At 47.8% G+C, this 17,127-nt stretch overlaps 1 protein-coding gene across 1 annotated transcript in view; it reads right to left on the bottom strand.

The window, feature by feature from the left end:
• The window catches only part of LOC149448979 (meckelin-like), a 55,147-nt gene extending 39,284 nt beyond the window's left edge, over positions 1–15,863 (bottom strand). Inside the window, exons 1-7 of the mRNA XM_089693984.1 lie at positions 15,627–15,863; positions 13,111–13,190; positions 11,475–11,550; positions 3,498–3,573; positions 3,178–3,235; positions 3,066–3,098; positions 2,028–2,093 (exon numbers count right to left, since the gene is read on the bottom strand). Coding sequence (XP_089550110.1) covers positions 2,028–2,093; positions 3,066–3,098; positions 3,178–3,235; positions 3,498–3,573; positions 11,475–11,550; positions 13,111–13,190; positions 15,627–15,798 — 561 coding nt within the window. The 5' untranslated portion in view covers positions 15,799–15,863. The remainder of the gene's footprint in view (positions 1–2,027; positions 2,094–3,065; positions 3,099–3,177; positions 3,236–3,497; positions 3,574–11,474; positions 11,551–13,110; positions 13,191–15,626) is intronic.
• Positions 15,864–17,127: the final 1,264 nt, after the last annotated feature.

Genomic DNA, 17,127 nt, shown 5'->3' with positions numbered 1-17,127 from the left:
CGGAGCAAAGGTAAGTGAATTGACACAGGGGGGACTTGGCTTACTACTTGGGGGGGAATAGTACTGTAAGGGATGAATTAATATGGGGGATGAATTACTATAGGGGGGATGAATTACTATAGGGGGGATGAATTACTATATGGGGGATGAATTACTATGGGGGATGAATTACTATGGGGGATGAATTACTATATGGGGGATGAATTACTATATGGGGGATGAATTACTATATGGGGGATGAATTACTATGGGGGATGAATTACTATGGGGGATGAATTACTATGGGGGATGAATTACTATATGGGGGATGAATTACTATGGGGGATGAATTACTATGGGGGATGAATTACTATATGGGGGATGAATTACTATGGGGGATGAATTACTATGGGGGGGATGAATTACTATATGGGGGATGAATTACTATATGGGGGATGAATTACTATGGGGGATGAATTACTATGGGGGATGAATTACTATGGGGGATGAATTACTATATGGGGGATGAATTACTATATGGGGGATGAATTACTATATGGGGGATGAATTACTATGCTTACTATGGGGAAATATTACTATACTTACTATGGATGACACATACACATCATTCATCTACTCTTGGTCCGGCCCCCGGGTCCAATATATGAACCCATTGCGGCCCTCAAGTCAAAAAGTTTGCCCACCCCTGCCTTAGACCATTGGAAAACACATATTTCCGATGTGTAAAGATCAGCTACTGTGTTGAAAGCAGCAGTTTTGGAGGTAAAACGACACTTCATGAATTATAATTACTGGGTAAATAATTTTATGGTTGGGGGTCACCACAACATGAGGAACTGTGTTAAAGGGTCGGGGCATTAGGAAGGTTGAGAACCACTGACTTAGACGGAGGCGCCCTTTATTACATATTACAGTGTGACAATTGGAAGGTTCATCCAGATCCTGATTTAAGGAAGTCACTACTACTGTGAGTGCGCATATGTTAGTTTTTATTTTGTTTAATAAATTGCTACACTCAGATGGTGGTGACCAGGGGCGGACTGACCATTTGGAAACTTGGGCACTGCCCGAGGGCCCGGGGTCAGTAGGGGGCCCCATGAGATGCCCCTGGTACCTTTTTCATAGACTTTTTTGAGTTTGGGCAAGGACACAGGGGCCCCATGATCCCCTATTGCCCGGGGGCCCCATGAGTTGTCAGTCCACCCCCTGGTGGCGCCCTTTCTTATATATTACAGTGTGACAATCGGAGGGTTCATCCAGATCCTGATTTAAGGAAGTCACTACTACTGTAAGTATATGTTAGTTTTTATTCTCTTTAATAAATTGCTACACTCAGATGGTGGCACCATTTGTTTATATCTTTATAAAGAGTACCTGTCACCTGCCCAAAGCTAGCACATAGGGGGTTGTTAGCTCATTTGTGATAGCAAAGAAATTACATGAAAAAATGAAACAGAAAAAAAAACTTAAAAGAGTGTAAGATAAGAAATACATTTTGACTTCACAATCCATTGAATTCTGGGTGTCCTAGATGGTAGATTGCTTCCTATGTGGTGAATACTCACAGCGGAGATCTCTTGGTGGCTCAGAAGTGCTTGAAATCAGCTGACAACTGCCAAATGTGTGAGCAGCTTTATACTGAATCAAAGCAGAGCCGGATCTTGCCTGTCTGATATGGGGGCGCAGTGAAAATGTCAGGGGGACAAAGGATGGGAGGTCAGCAGGGCACTGGACAGGGGTCACTGCCGGCAGGGCAGAAGACAGGGGCACAGCTTCTTCTCCCATCCCTGCATCCCCATCAGGGGCGGATTGACAACTCATGGGGCCCCCGGGCAATAGGGGATCTTGTGTCCTTGCCCAAACCCAAAAAAGCCTATGAAAAAGGTACCAGGGGCATCTCATGGGGCCCCCTACTGACCCCGGGCCCTTGGGCAGTGCCCGAGTTTCCAAATGGTCAGTCCGCCCCTGATCCCCATAGATCCAAGTATCAGCTCCCACCCTCCAGCCGTATGTCTGCTGCTGCTTACCTGACACACATCATAACTGGAGTAGAGATACAAGGATTCCCAGTACGTCACCGAGGTCAGCGCGCTCTGCGTGAGAAATTAGGGGCGTCATGTACACAAGGATTCAAAGTGACTAATCATCAGATCACCTCATACAACTGACAGTGATATGTGAGCAGATTCTGATTTTTCAATCATCATTTATATTATAAGCAGCTCCCTGCAACAAATACACGCAGTCTGTGAACTGCTAATGGGATGTGTTAGGCCCTGCAGCTGTGTGAACATCAGAGAGTTTCCTCCCTGTAAAACTGATTTCTGTAGGCGGGACTGCAGCCTCCTGATGCATGATTCTGTGTGGTGCAGCCTCCCTCTCTGCATGGTGCCAGAACTAGGGAACACATTGGTTACTTGTTCGGCTGATTCACATTCAGGTCCTTCCCAAATATCAAGACACCGACAACACAAATCCAGTGACCAGGCAGCCAGGTGCAGAAGATGGGCGCCATGATAAATATTAGAGCCAGTTAGTAGGCAATTTGCGTCCACGGAGTTAGTTCACAGGCAAAATGGTGCTTTCTGATGACTCTTCAATTAAAATATTTATAGAGCAGCAAACCGGCTTAGTGGTTAGCATTTCTGCCTTGCAGTACTGGGGTCCCAGGCACAGATCTCAATCAGGACAATATCTGCATGGAGTTTGCATGCTCTCCTTGTGCTTACGTGGAATTCCTCCGGGTGTTCCGGTTTCCTCCCACCATCCACAGACATGCCGGTAGGTTAACTGTCTCCTGTCTAAACTGGCCCTAGAATGTGAGCCAGGGACCTTAGATTGTAAGCTCCTTGAGCGCATTGGACTGATGTGAATGTAAAATATAATAAAGTGCTATGCAAATTGTCAGTCCTAAATAAATACTCATTCCCCCGTATACATGCGATCTACAAAATAATGCCTAGTAAATTTTATATAAACCAGACAAGGGGGCGGAGCCTTCCAGGATCATGTCACTATGACCTCACCATCTACATGTACAGTTAGTTGTCACCAGTGGGAATTACCTGGGGAGCGTTCGGGACGCAAACACCGCCAGCCTGCAAAGGAGAAGAATATACAAAGTTATTCTGGAAAACCATCGGAAGGAAGGAGTCACTGCCGGATGAATCCTGTTACCTGATTGTCTGGCGGACAGTTGCAGTTGTTGCCGTAGGTGGGCGGGCACAGAACACACCTGGAACACAGCGATACATTGTGACAGCGCAGAGACAATGAACCCAAAACACATACAGGGGATCCAACTAAAGGTTTGTATTGTACATGTGACCTCCCCTCCCCCCACCGTGCAGAACAACTGGATCTTTGTATCCCACAAATACCAACAACTGATCCCCGATAATTCTTATACAATAAAAAAGACAGCAATTGTTTTAACACCAGAATAACCAACAATAAGTCGTATCCTCTGATTCTGTATATTGTGACGTTTTACTTACTGATCGCCGGCAGCATTTGCTCTTGTGTTTCCCGTACATTGTACACATGTGGAAGATAGAGTTGTATAATTTTCTTCTACAATACACAAAAATAAGAAGTTATTAATGCACATAGCTCTGACATATACTGTAGTGCTGTACAGAGAACACTGAGCCAGTCACATCAGTCTCTGCACCAGAGGAGCTTACACTCTAATGTCCCCCCACAGTCACACACTATTATTATACATTTATATAGCTCCAATATATACAACAGTGCTGTACAGAGAACACTGAGCCAAACTCTGCACCTTAGGAGCTTACACTCTAATGTCCCCACACAGTCACACACTTTTTTTATTATTATACATTTATATAGCTCTGACACATAGGCATGTCACATCTGTCTCTGCAGCAGAGGAGCTTACACTCTAATGTCCCACCACAGTCACAGTAAGGGGCGGACTGACAACTCATGGGGCCCCCGGGCAATAGGGGACCATGGGGCCCCTGTGTCCTTGCCCAAACTCAAAAAAGCCTATGAAAAAGGTACCAGGGGCATCTCATGGGGCCCCCTACTGACCCCAGGCCCTCGGGCAGTGCCCGAGTTTCCAAATGGTCAGTCCGCCCCTGGTCACAGTATTATTATAGATTTATATGGCATATAGTGCTGTACAGAGAACACTGTGCCAATCTCTGCACCTGAGGAGCTTACACTGATGTCCCCCCCGCCACAGTCACACACTTTTAATATATTTATACATTTATATCGCTCTGACATATACCGCAGTGCTGTACAGAGAACACTGATCCAGTCACATCAGTCTCTGCACCAGAGGAGCTTACACTCTGCACCAGAGAGGTTGTGCTGCAGTTGCTCTCCCTCTCCAGACACTATGGGGCCAGGCCTGCTCGCCTGGCCCCAGAAACATGGCCTCTGCTGGGCTAGGCTCAGACCATGCTCCCCCTGAGGGACCCAGCTTGCCTTCCCATACTTCACCAGCACCTGAAGACCTTGGCTGTGGCCCTAAAAGTGGGGAATCCCTCCCTGTCTTTAGAGAGCGGGTTGCTGACTATCTGGTGAGAATCGCAAAGGAGGAGGAAAAGTTGGTGAGTCTGAAAGCTGACTACAAGAAGAAGAAAGTTCTCCATGACAAGTCATGGAGCAGCAAGAGGCAGAGTATGAAGCCGGAGATGAAGGGTTTGGAGGTCGCCATTAAGAAGCAGCAGAATCTGGTAAAGACGCTGAAGGAGAAGAGCGGAGCTTTCAGAGAAAAGTTCCGGAATGAGGAAAGGTTCCGGAAGATGAAAGGAGACTCCGGTAAGGATTCAGCATCGGCGGTGGCAGTACGGGTGGAGAGCGAGGAGGGGATGCTGCCCCTGCTATCCCATCCACCTCAGGATCTGCTTCCCTGGAGGAAATGTCAGCCTCTGCTTCCCTCCCTCCACAGCAAGCTGGAGGAACAGCACAGGAGGTAGAGGAACATGGCGGAGGGCTGCTAAAGTACATTGAGGAATTGGAGTCTTCCCTAATTGGAAGAACTTTCCGTTTTTCTGAGGACTCTGAGGATGAAGATGACGGTGAGGACTCTGTACCTGGTCCTGTAAAGGAGAAAAAAACAGAAAAGCCACGCTTTATTAAAAGTGACAGTTTGGACTCCAGTGTGGACAGCCATGTGCACTGCAGTGTTTTGGAGGGAAATCCTCCTGTGTGTGCACAGAGCTCTGCAGGGAAGATGGCTGCTGTGCCTGCAGGACTGCACTCTGCTGGGACTGAGGACTCTGATACCAGGAACCCTGTGACTGTGGACTCTGCTGGGGGGAAGGTAAAGGGGGGATCTGACACACTTGCTGGACAATCCCTGCTGATGGCTGCAAATGCAGCAGAAAATGGTGGGAGGGAAATTGTCAGCAGCACTCTGAAAGGTGTTGCTGAAACCCAGGGGAGAGTGACCAGGAGTGGAAGGCTTTTGCCTAAGAGGAGTATGTTGGGGGAGGGGGAGACAGTAGTATCTGGTGTGAGTGGGTCTGCTGGGAGCAGTAGTGCCACGAGTGAAAGGAAACATGTGGATGATAAGAGTGCTTGCAATGCTGGAAAGGGGAATGCCTGTGTGTTGGTGGATGGAGTGACTGCTGCTGCCTCTGATGGTGGTTTGCAGAGCGGGGGCTCTGAGGTTCCTGCAACCAATGGGCGGGGTGCAGCTTTAAGGTCCACTACATCTAATGCTGCAAATAAGACCTATGCTGGGGCTCTGGCTGGGAGGAGGGGGTCACATCATGTTGTCAGTTCTGGGGGGAGGTCTGCTGCAGGTCTTCCATCTGCACCCCTGTCCTTCAGGAGGAGGAATTTGGTGCAGCTCAGATGGGAGGGTGGGGGTGCTCCCCCGGTCAGGATGTCGGTGGTGGACAGGATTTTGGAGATGGGGTTTAGGGCGGATGACATCTTCGCCTTGATCAGCCCTGTAGGATCCTATGAATATGATCTGTCCTTTGTGCGCCCCGAGTCTCTGGATATATTCTGGGAGAAGTATGAACACATGTATAAGGGTCTGCCGGAGTGGAAGGGACTTGTCCCAAAGGTTGTCTCACGCCAACCTCTAGTGAAGACGGTCACCATTCTAGTACGGAATGAGTCAATTCCTTCGGCTGACTTGGCTGTCTGGCTGAGGAGGTTTGGGGAGCTACTTGCACCCCTGAAGAAGATTGTGGATGAGAGAGGGATATGGACTGGTGGGTGGTCGGTGCAGATGAGGTTGTGTGTGTGGGAATGTGGTCCAGCATCTGCCCTCCTCAGCCTTCATTGGGAAGGATAGGATTGTGGTATTCTACCCTGGACAGCCCAAGCTCTGCAATAAGTGCGGTTCTCGGGGTCACTTCACCTCCTCACGTCCAGAGATGAAGTGCTCCCTATGTCAGGATCTGGGGCACCTGGCTAAGGATTGTAATATCATCAGGTGCAATCTGTGTGATAAGGTTGGCCATTCGTACAACCGGTGCCCTGAGGCCATGCACAACCAGTCAGCTTTGGTGGAAGAGTTTTTTCGTCTGGACATGGAGGAGGCAGAGGAGAGGGGGGCTGTGCCAGGGGTCCCCAATGTCTCTGTCCCTGTGGTCCCAGTGTCTGATGATCCCTCTAATGTGTCATCTCCTTGTGTTGTGCCCCCTGAGTCAGTGTCCGTGGATGTTGTGTCTGATCCTCCTGTGTCAGTTTCCCCAGAGGTAGTGGGGGCTGTGGAGGGAACTGGACCAATGTGTATGGTTGCACCAACCCCCCCTCCCCGGCGTCGGAGGGTCAGAGCACGTGAGGCGCTGGGGGGTGAAGTGAATGATGATGGGGGTATTGGGGTGAAGGTTGGGGGGACTGCTGTGGTGAGTGGAGAGAGTGGGGTGGATGATGTTGTTGGTGATGGTGGAAGGGAAGGGGAGGGGGCTTTGCGGTCCGGTTTATCAAATGATGATATGGAGTGGTTGGAGGCAAAAAGGAAGACTGGGAAAAAGAAGCGGAAGAAGGATGTGCCTGTACCTGACCCTGGGAGGGTGGAGGTGTCAAACACATTTGATGTGTTATCTGAGGTGGAGGATGAGGGATCTTCAGGTGATGAGTCTGTGGTTTCCATGGAGGAGGAATCACAGAGGACTATGAAGCGTATAGGGTCTCCAAGTAGGGAGGGGGGTAAGCAGGCTAAGAAACGGGTACCTCGATCATCCTGATGGCGGTTCCCACTCCTTTGAAGGTGGCGACCATTAATGTCGCCAGCATAAAATCAGTAAGCGCTCGTAACATGGCCTTATTTTTGCTCAGCAGGTTTGATGCTGACATTTTCTTTTTGCAGGAGACCAGGTTGTCCAGTTTGGGGGATGTTCATATGGCGAAGAAGGAGTGGAGGCGCGGCCCCTCCTTCTGGTCTCTTGCGGCCGAGCCTTACACTGGAGTTGCGGTACTTTTTTCCGGCATGGTAACCTGTCGGCGGATTATTGAGGTAGAAATGGGGAGATGCATGGTCTTAGACGTCTCCATGGGGGGGCAGGACCTGCGCCTGATTAACATCTATGGGCCCCAGACAAAATGGGACAGGAAATGCCTCTTCATGAAGATCAAGCCTTTCCTTTTTACAGCCCAGCAAGTTGTCTTCGGTGGTGACTTTAACACCGTCACTAGGACTAAGGACAGGAGAGGGACCGGAGTCAGGCTGGACTGTGACGGGTTTTTTTTAAACAAAATAGCTAGAGAGGCAGGTCTGGTTGATGTGCACATTCATTGCTGCCCAGACGACACGGGATTCACTTTTCAGCGAGGTTCTAGTCAGAGCAGAATAGATAGGTTTTTTTTAAAGGAGAACTCCGCCTTCTCGGCACCAGTGTGTCAGGCGGTGGAGTTTTCCGATCACTGTATTCTGTCTGTGACTCTGAGTGGCCCCGATACACCACCTAAGGGGAGGGGTACCTGGAAGCTGAATTCGGCACTCCTGGACGATGAGAAGGTGAGTCAATCCTTTGAGGATTTTTTTCAGGCACAGGTATCAATCATGGACGTTTGCAGCAGTAAGTCTGAGTGGTGGGAGCTTACAAAACGAAGGATCGTTGGGTTTTTCAAGGCCATAGGAAGGAATAAACAGCTTGATAAGTATGTCACCTACCAGCGTCTGCGGAGGAAGCTCGATCGGCTTGTCTCGAATAATGGAGATCCAGAAGCGATCTCTGAGGTAAACTCTTGCTCAGGCAGTGTCAATATGACAGGCATGCCTCTTTGGTTCTGGAAAGGGATTATGGGAAATATCACTCGCCCGACCCTTACCAGAACTGCAAACAAGGTAGAGCAGTTAAGTCAGTTGTAGGCCTGGTTGACAGTACGGGTTCCCTGACAAAGTCCAAGTCAGGGATCCTGGAAACCTCCAGGTCATATTATGCTGACCTCCTGGGTAGGAGGGACCTCGATCGGGCGAGCATGTCGGGTTTTCTGGACTCTACTCCAGGACTGGGAAATGGCAGTTCTCTTGTGAGTTTGACAGAGGACATCACGGCAGATGAGGTGGTGAAAGCTATTGATCAGCTTGCCATGAAGAAGTCGCCTGGGCCAGACGGATTGACAGCCGAGTTTTATAAGCACTTTAAGGTGACTCTGGCCCCATATTTGGTGGAGGTGTTTAATGGCTGTTTGAGAGAGGGTTCGCTCTCTCCCTCCATGCGACAATCTGCAGTGATTCTTCTGTCAAAGGGTAAGGATTCCTCGAGAATTGAGAATTGGTGGCCCATTAGCCTTCTCAATGTTGATAGGAAGATACTGGCAAAAATTATTTTCTGGCGTTTATCGTCTGTTGCGGGCAATTTACTTTCTCGCCATCAGCACTGTTCGGTTCAGGGAAGAAGCACTTTTTCAGCGGTGTTAGCTGTCCGGGAGGCCCTGGAGCGGTGCAGGGCTGCAGGCTGGGGAAAGTTCCTGCTGGCATTGGATCAGCCCAAAGCTTTTGATCGAGTCAATCATGAGTACCTATGGCTGCTTCTTGGCAAGTATGGCCTGGAGGGGGGCTTTATCGATTGGCTAAAGACCTTATACAGAGGGGCTGAAAGCTTCATGCTTGTGAATGGTTGGATTGGACGACCCTTTGAGGTTGGCTCAGGTGTGCGTCAGGGGTGTCCTTTGAGTCCTCTGCTATATGCGTTTGTAATCGATCCCTTCATTCGGAGGTTAGAGAGCGGACCGTTGTGTGGAGTTCCTTTGGGCATTCCTGGGGAGCCGCCTCTGAGGGTCGTGGCCTATGCTGATGACGTGTCTGTTTTCATCTCCGGGACGCAGGAGGTGGAGGAGGTGGTCTCGGTGATGGAACAGTATGCTGAGGCATCTGGCTCAAAGATCAATCAGGATAAGAGTGAGGATTTCTGGATGGGAGAGGAAGGCGAAGGCTTTACCCTTCCGGACGCCTTCCCAGAGCCCCAGCAGGAAATTAAAGTATTAGGCATCAGATTTGGTCCCGGTGATTACGGCCTTACAAATTGGGTAAGCAGGCTACAAGATGCCGATGCCAAGGTGGCCAGCTGGAAGGATTGGAAACTCTCTTACAGGGAAAGGATTGACCTGATTAAAACTTACCTGATCCCGGTATTTCTGTATGTCAGCTTTGTCTGTGTTTTGCCAGTGTCTCTCTATGCGAGGATCTACAGTTGTTTCTTCCAGCTGTTATGGGGGCACAAACTGAACCTCATTAAGAGGTCTGTAACCTACCTTCCCAGGCGGATGGGTGGCCTAGGTATGGTCAACCCGGTGGTTTTCTTTTCTCTGATGTTTTTGAAACATAATTTTGGTAGCATGCTGGCAGAGGAACCGCCTGGGTATTTTTCAGTCCTGGTTTAGGCCTTTTCTACGGAGCTGGGAGAATGGTGGGCCAGTGAAAAGCCTGAGGGTCCAACATGGTAAGCTCCCGGCTTATGTTGCCCCGTGTCTGAAAATGCTTCGGCAATGGCGAGTGACGGCGGAGGAAATTAAATCTCTTCCTAGGAAGGCCCTGGAGAGGAGGGTTGTTGAATCTGCCTTTAGCGAGCCATTGGCCTTGAGGGATTGCCCAGGCCCGGTTATGAGGGAGGGTCTGCGTTTGATGAATCTGGAGAGAATCCCTTTAAAGTTTCGGGATTTGGCCTGGCTCTCGTTCCATGGCAGACTCTATGTGAAGGGCAACCTGAAGCATCGCTCTGCGGAGAACCGTGGTTGTCCAAGAGTGGAGTGCGGTGGAGTGGAGGAGACGATGGACCATTTCTTGCTTCAGTGCCCCTTCAATATAGAAGTCTACAAGCGGGTGGGTGGGGCTCTGGGGATCCCTTTCCTTTCCCGCTTGAGTTACGCGGAGTGGTCTTACGGAGCCTTTCAGACTCACCGGGACTTTGATTTTGAGACACTTTTTCTAGTTAGCTTAGTAGTCCGTTACTACACGTGGAATGCACAGTGTCAGGTTTCCATTCGCAAAAAAGTCCTTCCTGTCGAGGTGGTGGTGAACAACATTCTGGGTGAGGTTGGGAAGATTCGGGGTCTTGAGAAGGACAGGTGGCGGCCGGGAGCCTGGACAAAGGCGTGGAGGAATGTCAGGTCCCCGTAGCTGCTGTCTGTCTGTCTCTGGGGGCGTGGCTTCTCTTTCTGTCCTTTCACGTCCCCTAGATTTTGTAACATCAGATTTTTGAAGAAAGGCTGCATGTATGGGATCGATGTATGGGATGAATGTGTGGGATCAATGTATGGGATGAATGTGTGGGATCAATGTATGGGATGAATGTGTGGGATCAATGTATGGGATGAATGTGTGGGATCAATGTATGGGATGAATGTGTGGGATCAATGTATGGGGTGAATGTTTAATCGTTTCTTAGCCTGAGGGGGGGTTTAGGTGATGGTCAGGATTTGTTATTTTGCTGAAGTAAGCTGGTTTTGTTTAATTATACATATTTTATTTTGTATATATGTAAATATGATTTTTATGATGTTTCTTGTTTGCAAGATTTTAATAAACAAAAAATTTACACTCTAATGTCCCCCACAGTCACACACTATTATTATACATTTATATAGCTCTGACATATACCGCAGTGCTGTACATAGAACACTGAGCAATTCACATCAGTCTCTGCACCAGAGGAGCTTACACTCTGACATATACCGTAGTGCTGTACAGAGAACACTGAGCCAATCTCTGCACCTTAGGAGCTTACACTCTAATGTCCCCACCACACAGTCACACACTTTTAATATATTTATACATTTATATAGCTCTGACATATACTGCAGTGCTGTACAGAGAACACTGAGCCAGTCACATCATCTCTGCACCAGAGGAGCTTACACTCTAATGTCCCCCCACAGTCACACACTATTATTATACATTTATATAGCTCTGACATATACTGCAGTGCTGTACAGAGAGCACTGAGCCAGTCACATCATCTCTGCACCAGAGGATCTTGCACTCATTATTGGTGTCTCTCATTCACATCCACACACATGACTTGTCTCCTTACCGCTCACGGAACCGCTTCCACATGCACACGGATTACAGTTCAGACAGACTCTCTGATCGAGGGAAACCTTCTGCGTCTGCCGGGACAGAAACACATAATAAGTCATTTCACCGACAACATCACCTGAATTTAACAACAGGATATACAGCGCTCTGATCTATGGCAACCAATCGGATTTCAGTCTTTCCACGTGGTCAGCTATCTGGAATGTGAATTCTGATTTCTCTGCATCATTTATTAAAAAAAACAGAATGAAATCAGGTTATCTGAATGCTCTGCAGATCCTGTGTTTTCTGATAAATGATAAGGACACATTCAGTCTATCTCTGCAATAAACAAACATTTCTCTCTTTTATCACCTTACAAATACAGAAAAATCTTGGCTGATCTGCCAGAAATCCAGGGAGCTCCCGGTACTGAGCTCACAACGCTGTCTCTGCTGCACTGAAGTCTCATGCAAAATTATTAGTCCTGCCTGCTGGACTACAGAACATCTCCAATTTATGGGAAGAGAGGGAGGTGTTCTGTAGCCCAGCAAAGGATTGCTCAGCCATAGCTAATAACACCGCTTTGGATTTCAGTGCTCAGTGACAGCGTTGTCAGCACACTACAGGAAGTTCGGAGCTCACTGGATTTCTGGTAGATCAGACAGTACTTGTAGTGTAAGAAGTAAACGGGAAATTTTTTTTTTTTTTTTGCACAAATATACACTTTAAAGCTGAAGTTTAAACTGGTTCTATTTTGCCTTCCCTGATCCCTCCCCTCTTCCCCAAATTGCTAATTGCATTTTTAAATAAAACCATTCTGTTTTCATTACATACCTTATTTTAGACCCATTGAGCATCTGTGTTCTCTATGCAATGTAGGCATATCATGGCTGGTGGGTGCTATACATAGCTTCCTGAAAACATCACAGCACCCTGCTTCAGTACTCCTCTCAAGAGCCCTCAGTCCTTATGCAAGCAGTGGGAGCAGGGGTGGACTGACAACTCATGGGGCCCCCGGGCAATAGGGGATCATGGGGCCCCTGTCTCCTTGCCCAAACTCAAAAAAGCCTATGAAAAGGGTACCAGGGGCATCTCATGGGGCCCCCTACTGACCCCGGGCAGTGCCCGAGTTTCCAAATGGTCAGTCCGCCCCTGAGTGGGAGGAGTTATGCAAAAAAACAATTTGACTTCATGGGTGGTGTCAGTCTGGAGGAGTGGGCGTTCCTAGGCAGGTTGTATTTGCATACAGCAGACTGCCCACATGTAATACTGAACCTCCATGATTGAAAGAACTGAAATCCAATTATTAAAAGGGGCGGGCTAGAGGCAGTCAGGCTGGGGAGGGAAGTGCTAGATGGTGCTGGATGTCCTCCAGCCAGGAAATGAGGCGGAGCTCTATCTGACTTGCTGCAGCTTCTATTGCACATTGTGAGAAGCTCACAGTGTGCAGTGAAATCAGAGTAAGCCATTTCAGTCCAGGAGAGGAGCCGGTACAACTGCACAAGACTGAAAGGGAAGCCGGAGGTCAGATTTAGGCAGAGCGGGTTAGTTTTAGATGTGACTCCTATACAAAGACTTCAGGTTAGCAAGGAGATGGCAGCAGAAAGGTAACTACCCAGAACAAGCCCCCCCATCCCTGTACGACTTACCGCCAAGCACTGGGTACAGGTGACCTGGGGGGATCCGCGAGTTGCCATGGCGGAGCCGCTCGGACATGTACATCTCACACCTGGAATCAGAGACAACAAAGACACAATCTGGAAGATTCTCTTTTCCTAATTGTTTGAATTTCCTCTTTTTAATCCTTTACTATTTTCATGCAAATTAAATACAAACAATGAAAGAACTGAGTGTGTTGGGGGAGGGAACATGGCAGCTCAGGGATAGGATTCCTTAATTTACAGCACTGGGGTGCAGTGTTCACTTCCAGGCAGGGGATAATGTGTCTGCTGTAGACATACAATTGTTAATGGGTTAGGGTAGAACTTGTAAGAAACGTGCAATCCGGAATGTTCACCAAAAAATTGTTTGTAAAAATGTTTTAAAATGTAATACAAATTTTATTTTTATCACAATAACACAATAAAAACAAAAAAACAAATAGAAATAAAAAAGGAAATAATAAAAAAACAATAAAAATGTTACAAAATTGTTTGAGAAAATTAGAACAATTGTCCTATTGAGCTTTTCTCATGTCGGTTTTTCCATCTTGAAATATATGTCTTTTTAAAGTGGTATAAAAACCCAAAAGCAAACATTTCATACCTTGCAGCTTACCAATGCTTACATGTGATGGATGCATTGTTTTTCTTTTTTAGGCCTTCTTTCTCATTTTTGTATCTGGTGATCCAGCCAGTAAGTCTGTTGTTTTTCAAAAGAGCAAGCTCTCTTGTTGATGTATCAGTTTACAGGGAAAAGACAAACCATTTAACACTGACAGGGGTGCTTACAATGATCAGCTTTTATTTATTCATAGAAAACCTTTCTCCCAAAAAGAAGATAAACTCTTTGCTGTAACTGATTATAAAGTGTGAATTGGAGGCTGGCTACAATTTGTTAGTGTACTTAAATCTGCTAGTACATTCAAAGCGGAGTACCAGCCGTTTTTGTGTTTATTAAAAGTCAGCAGCTACAAAAACGGTATCTGCTGACTTTTAGTAAACACACACTTACCTGTCCCGGGGCCCAGCGATGTTCTCACCCGCGCCGTCCCTTCTCTCCTTCTTCTCCCCCTGGCGCTGGTATCTGTGGGCACCAGGCTGAGACAACTTGAGGCTTCACAGCCGGGTGCCCACTGCGCATGCGTGAGTCGCGCTGCGCATTCTCATTGGTCCAGCAGTCCAATGGAAGAGGGAGGAATAGTGCCCCATCATTGGTGTCAGTGGGAGGAATAGTGCCCCATCATTGGTGTCAGTGGGAGAAATAGTGCCCCATCATTGGTGTCAGTGGGAGGAATAGTGCCCCATCATTGGTGTCAGTGGGAGAAATAGTGCCCCATCATTGGTATTAGTGGGAGGAATAGTGCCCCATCATTGGTGTCAGTGGGAGGAATAGTGCCTCATTGCTGGTGTCAGTGGGAGGAATAGTGCCTCATTGCCGGTGTCAGTGGGAGGAATAGTGCCCCATCATTGGTGTCAGTGGGAGGAATAGTGCCCCATCATTGGTGTCAGTGGGAGGAATAGTGCCCCATCATTGGTATCAGTGGGAGGAATAGTGCCCCATCATTGGTGTCAGTGGGAGGAATAGTGCCCCATCATTGGTGTCAGTGGGAGGAATAGTGCCCCATCATTGGTGTCAGTGGGAGGAATAGTGCCCCATCATTGGTGTCAGTGGGAGGAATAGTGTCCCATCATTGGTGTCAGTGGGAGGAATAGTGCCCCATCATTGGTGTCAGTGGGAGGAATAGTGTCCCATCATTGGTGTCAGTGGGAGGAATAGTGCCCCATCATTGGTATCAGTGGGAGGAATAGTGCCTCATTGCCGGTGTCAGTGGGAGGAATAGTGCTCCAAGGGTCTGATATAGGCAGGCAAAGGGCCACATCTGGCCCCAGGTCGCACTTTGGAGACCACTCGAGTAGGGGATAGTTAAAACCTCTGTCCATTTTTTTTTTAATCTTTTCCTGACCCATAGACACAACAGGAATTGAAGATAAATCTCCCCAAAGTGATGAGAGTCGAACAGCCGTCACTGCCACAGGTATCTTCATTGGGACGTTTCCCCTCACTTCCTCATCTGGTGACAACTAACATTTTGGGCTTCTCATCATTTTACGTCTTGGTGACACCAGGACAAAAGAAAGCTGAATCTCCCCAATGGGGACACAGCCAGCAATAAAAACATGAGGGGGGGGGGCCTAACTTTTCCTCATGTCACCCAAAACTACAAAAACAAAGTTTTGGCTTTTGATACATTTTAGGGTAATTTAACAATCAAACAATACCTGGAAGCATCGTTAATCTGTGATCTGTATGTGTATTCTCTGAGCGCGCAGATGACTGGCGTCACCATAAACTTGGCTGAGCGGTTGTATTCATGGGGGGGGGGACCCAGGCAGACACAGGTAATACTGATCAGAAAAGATTTTCTAACCGATTGAGCGTCGGGGCGTACCTGACCCCACAGACACGAGATTGCCGATCGATCTCCCCTCCCCCCAAAACTTACCATCCGACGCCTGGATCCCTTCCTGGCACGCACTGCAGGAATATGTGGCCACATTGTAGAACTGGCTGCTGGAGCAATTCCCAGGCTGGACGAAGAGGATGGAGGTGGACTGGGACAGGCACAGGGCAGGCAGCAGCAGGTAGTAGAGAGGGGTCAGTGCTGAACGCAGCATGGTGTGATCTGGGCTGCAGCAGCAGATCTCTCCCTCTGAGCTCAGCCGTCACTATGGCAACACACAGCAACAGCTCACACTGCTACAAAGACTCACCCTACTGGATAGCACCGCTAACTGACACAACACACTGCAGTCATGTGACCAGCACCCCTCCCCCTCACAACAGCACATGCACTCCGACTCCTTTGTTGGAGAAACTCAGATTTATTTTTCTTTTTTGAAATTGCAATTCAAATGTAACAAATCACATCGGTGAAAATATTACAAAGTATAAAAAGTGACATACACTAAAAGAAATGCCATATAAAGGGGGGGGGGAGGGCTACTCTGGCGGTTATCGGACACTGTGACTAAATCTGCAATCAATCGCTTTGCTTGTGTCACCCTCAGCCCGGGTTCACACTGATGCAGTGCAGAATTCGCAACGTTTTCTGTGCGAATTCCGCACCGCATCAGAATCGCACCCCATTCATGCGAACCGCTGCGGGTGTGTATGGTAAGTTAACAACACCACGAAAGCGGTTCGCAAAATGCGGTGCGATGTGCAGAATCGGATCTCATAAGTGTGAATACCCATGTGATCTGATTCTAGTGCGGACCCAAAAAAGGATCCTGCACCTTTTTGGAGTGGATGCGGTGCGATTAGAGCCATACAAAATGTACGCACCGCACACAATGCACGTGTGATCTGCAGAGGAATGCAGTGCGGTTCCTGGACGAAACACATGTGATATACCGCACTGCATATATGTGAACCCAGACTCAATACGGTGCTACATGAATGATCAGTAGTCGTGCGTTTACATTATTGATCTCCGATTGCACAATTTTGTTGCGTTGTGCTTACTGTGCGCAATAAATTACTTAAAACTGAGCACAGATCTATCTCAGAGATCAGTCAGATATGCTTTGTGTTTGCATCTAATATTTCATAACTTAAAAGAAAAAAAAAAATTTTTTTAACAGTAGTTTTCATGCTCAGACCATTCGTATGGATCAATGTTTAGGGCACTCTTTTCATGCCTGGTGATTGACACTGGTCAGACCATTCATATGGATCGATCTGTTTAGGGCACTCTTTTCATGCCTGGTGATTGACACTGGTCAGACCATTCGTATGGATCGATCTTTTTAGGGCACTCTTTTCATGCCTGGTGATTGGTACTGTTCAGGCCACTTGTATGGATCGATCTGTTTAGGGCACTCTTTTCATGCCTGGTGATTGGCACTGGTCAGACCATTCGTATGGATCGATCTTTTTAGGGCACTCTTTTCATGCCTGGTGATTGGTACTGTTCAGGCCACTTGTATGGATCGATCTGTTTA

Source organism: Staurois parvus, unplaced genomic scaffold, assembly GCF_062004578.1.
Source record: "Staurois parvus isolate SC_StPar_1 unplaced genomic scaffold, SC_StPar_1.0 ptg000646l, whole genome shotgun sequence".
Taxonomy (NCBI): domain Eukaryota; kingdom Metazoa; phylum Chordata; class Amphibia; order Anura; family Ranidae; genus Staurois; species Staurois parvus.
Note: the sequence above shows the minus strand (reverse complement) of the source record. Positions and strands in the feature narration are given on the sequence as shown.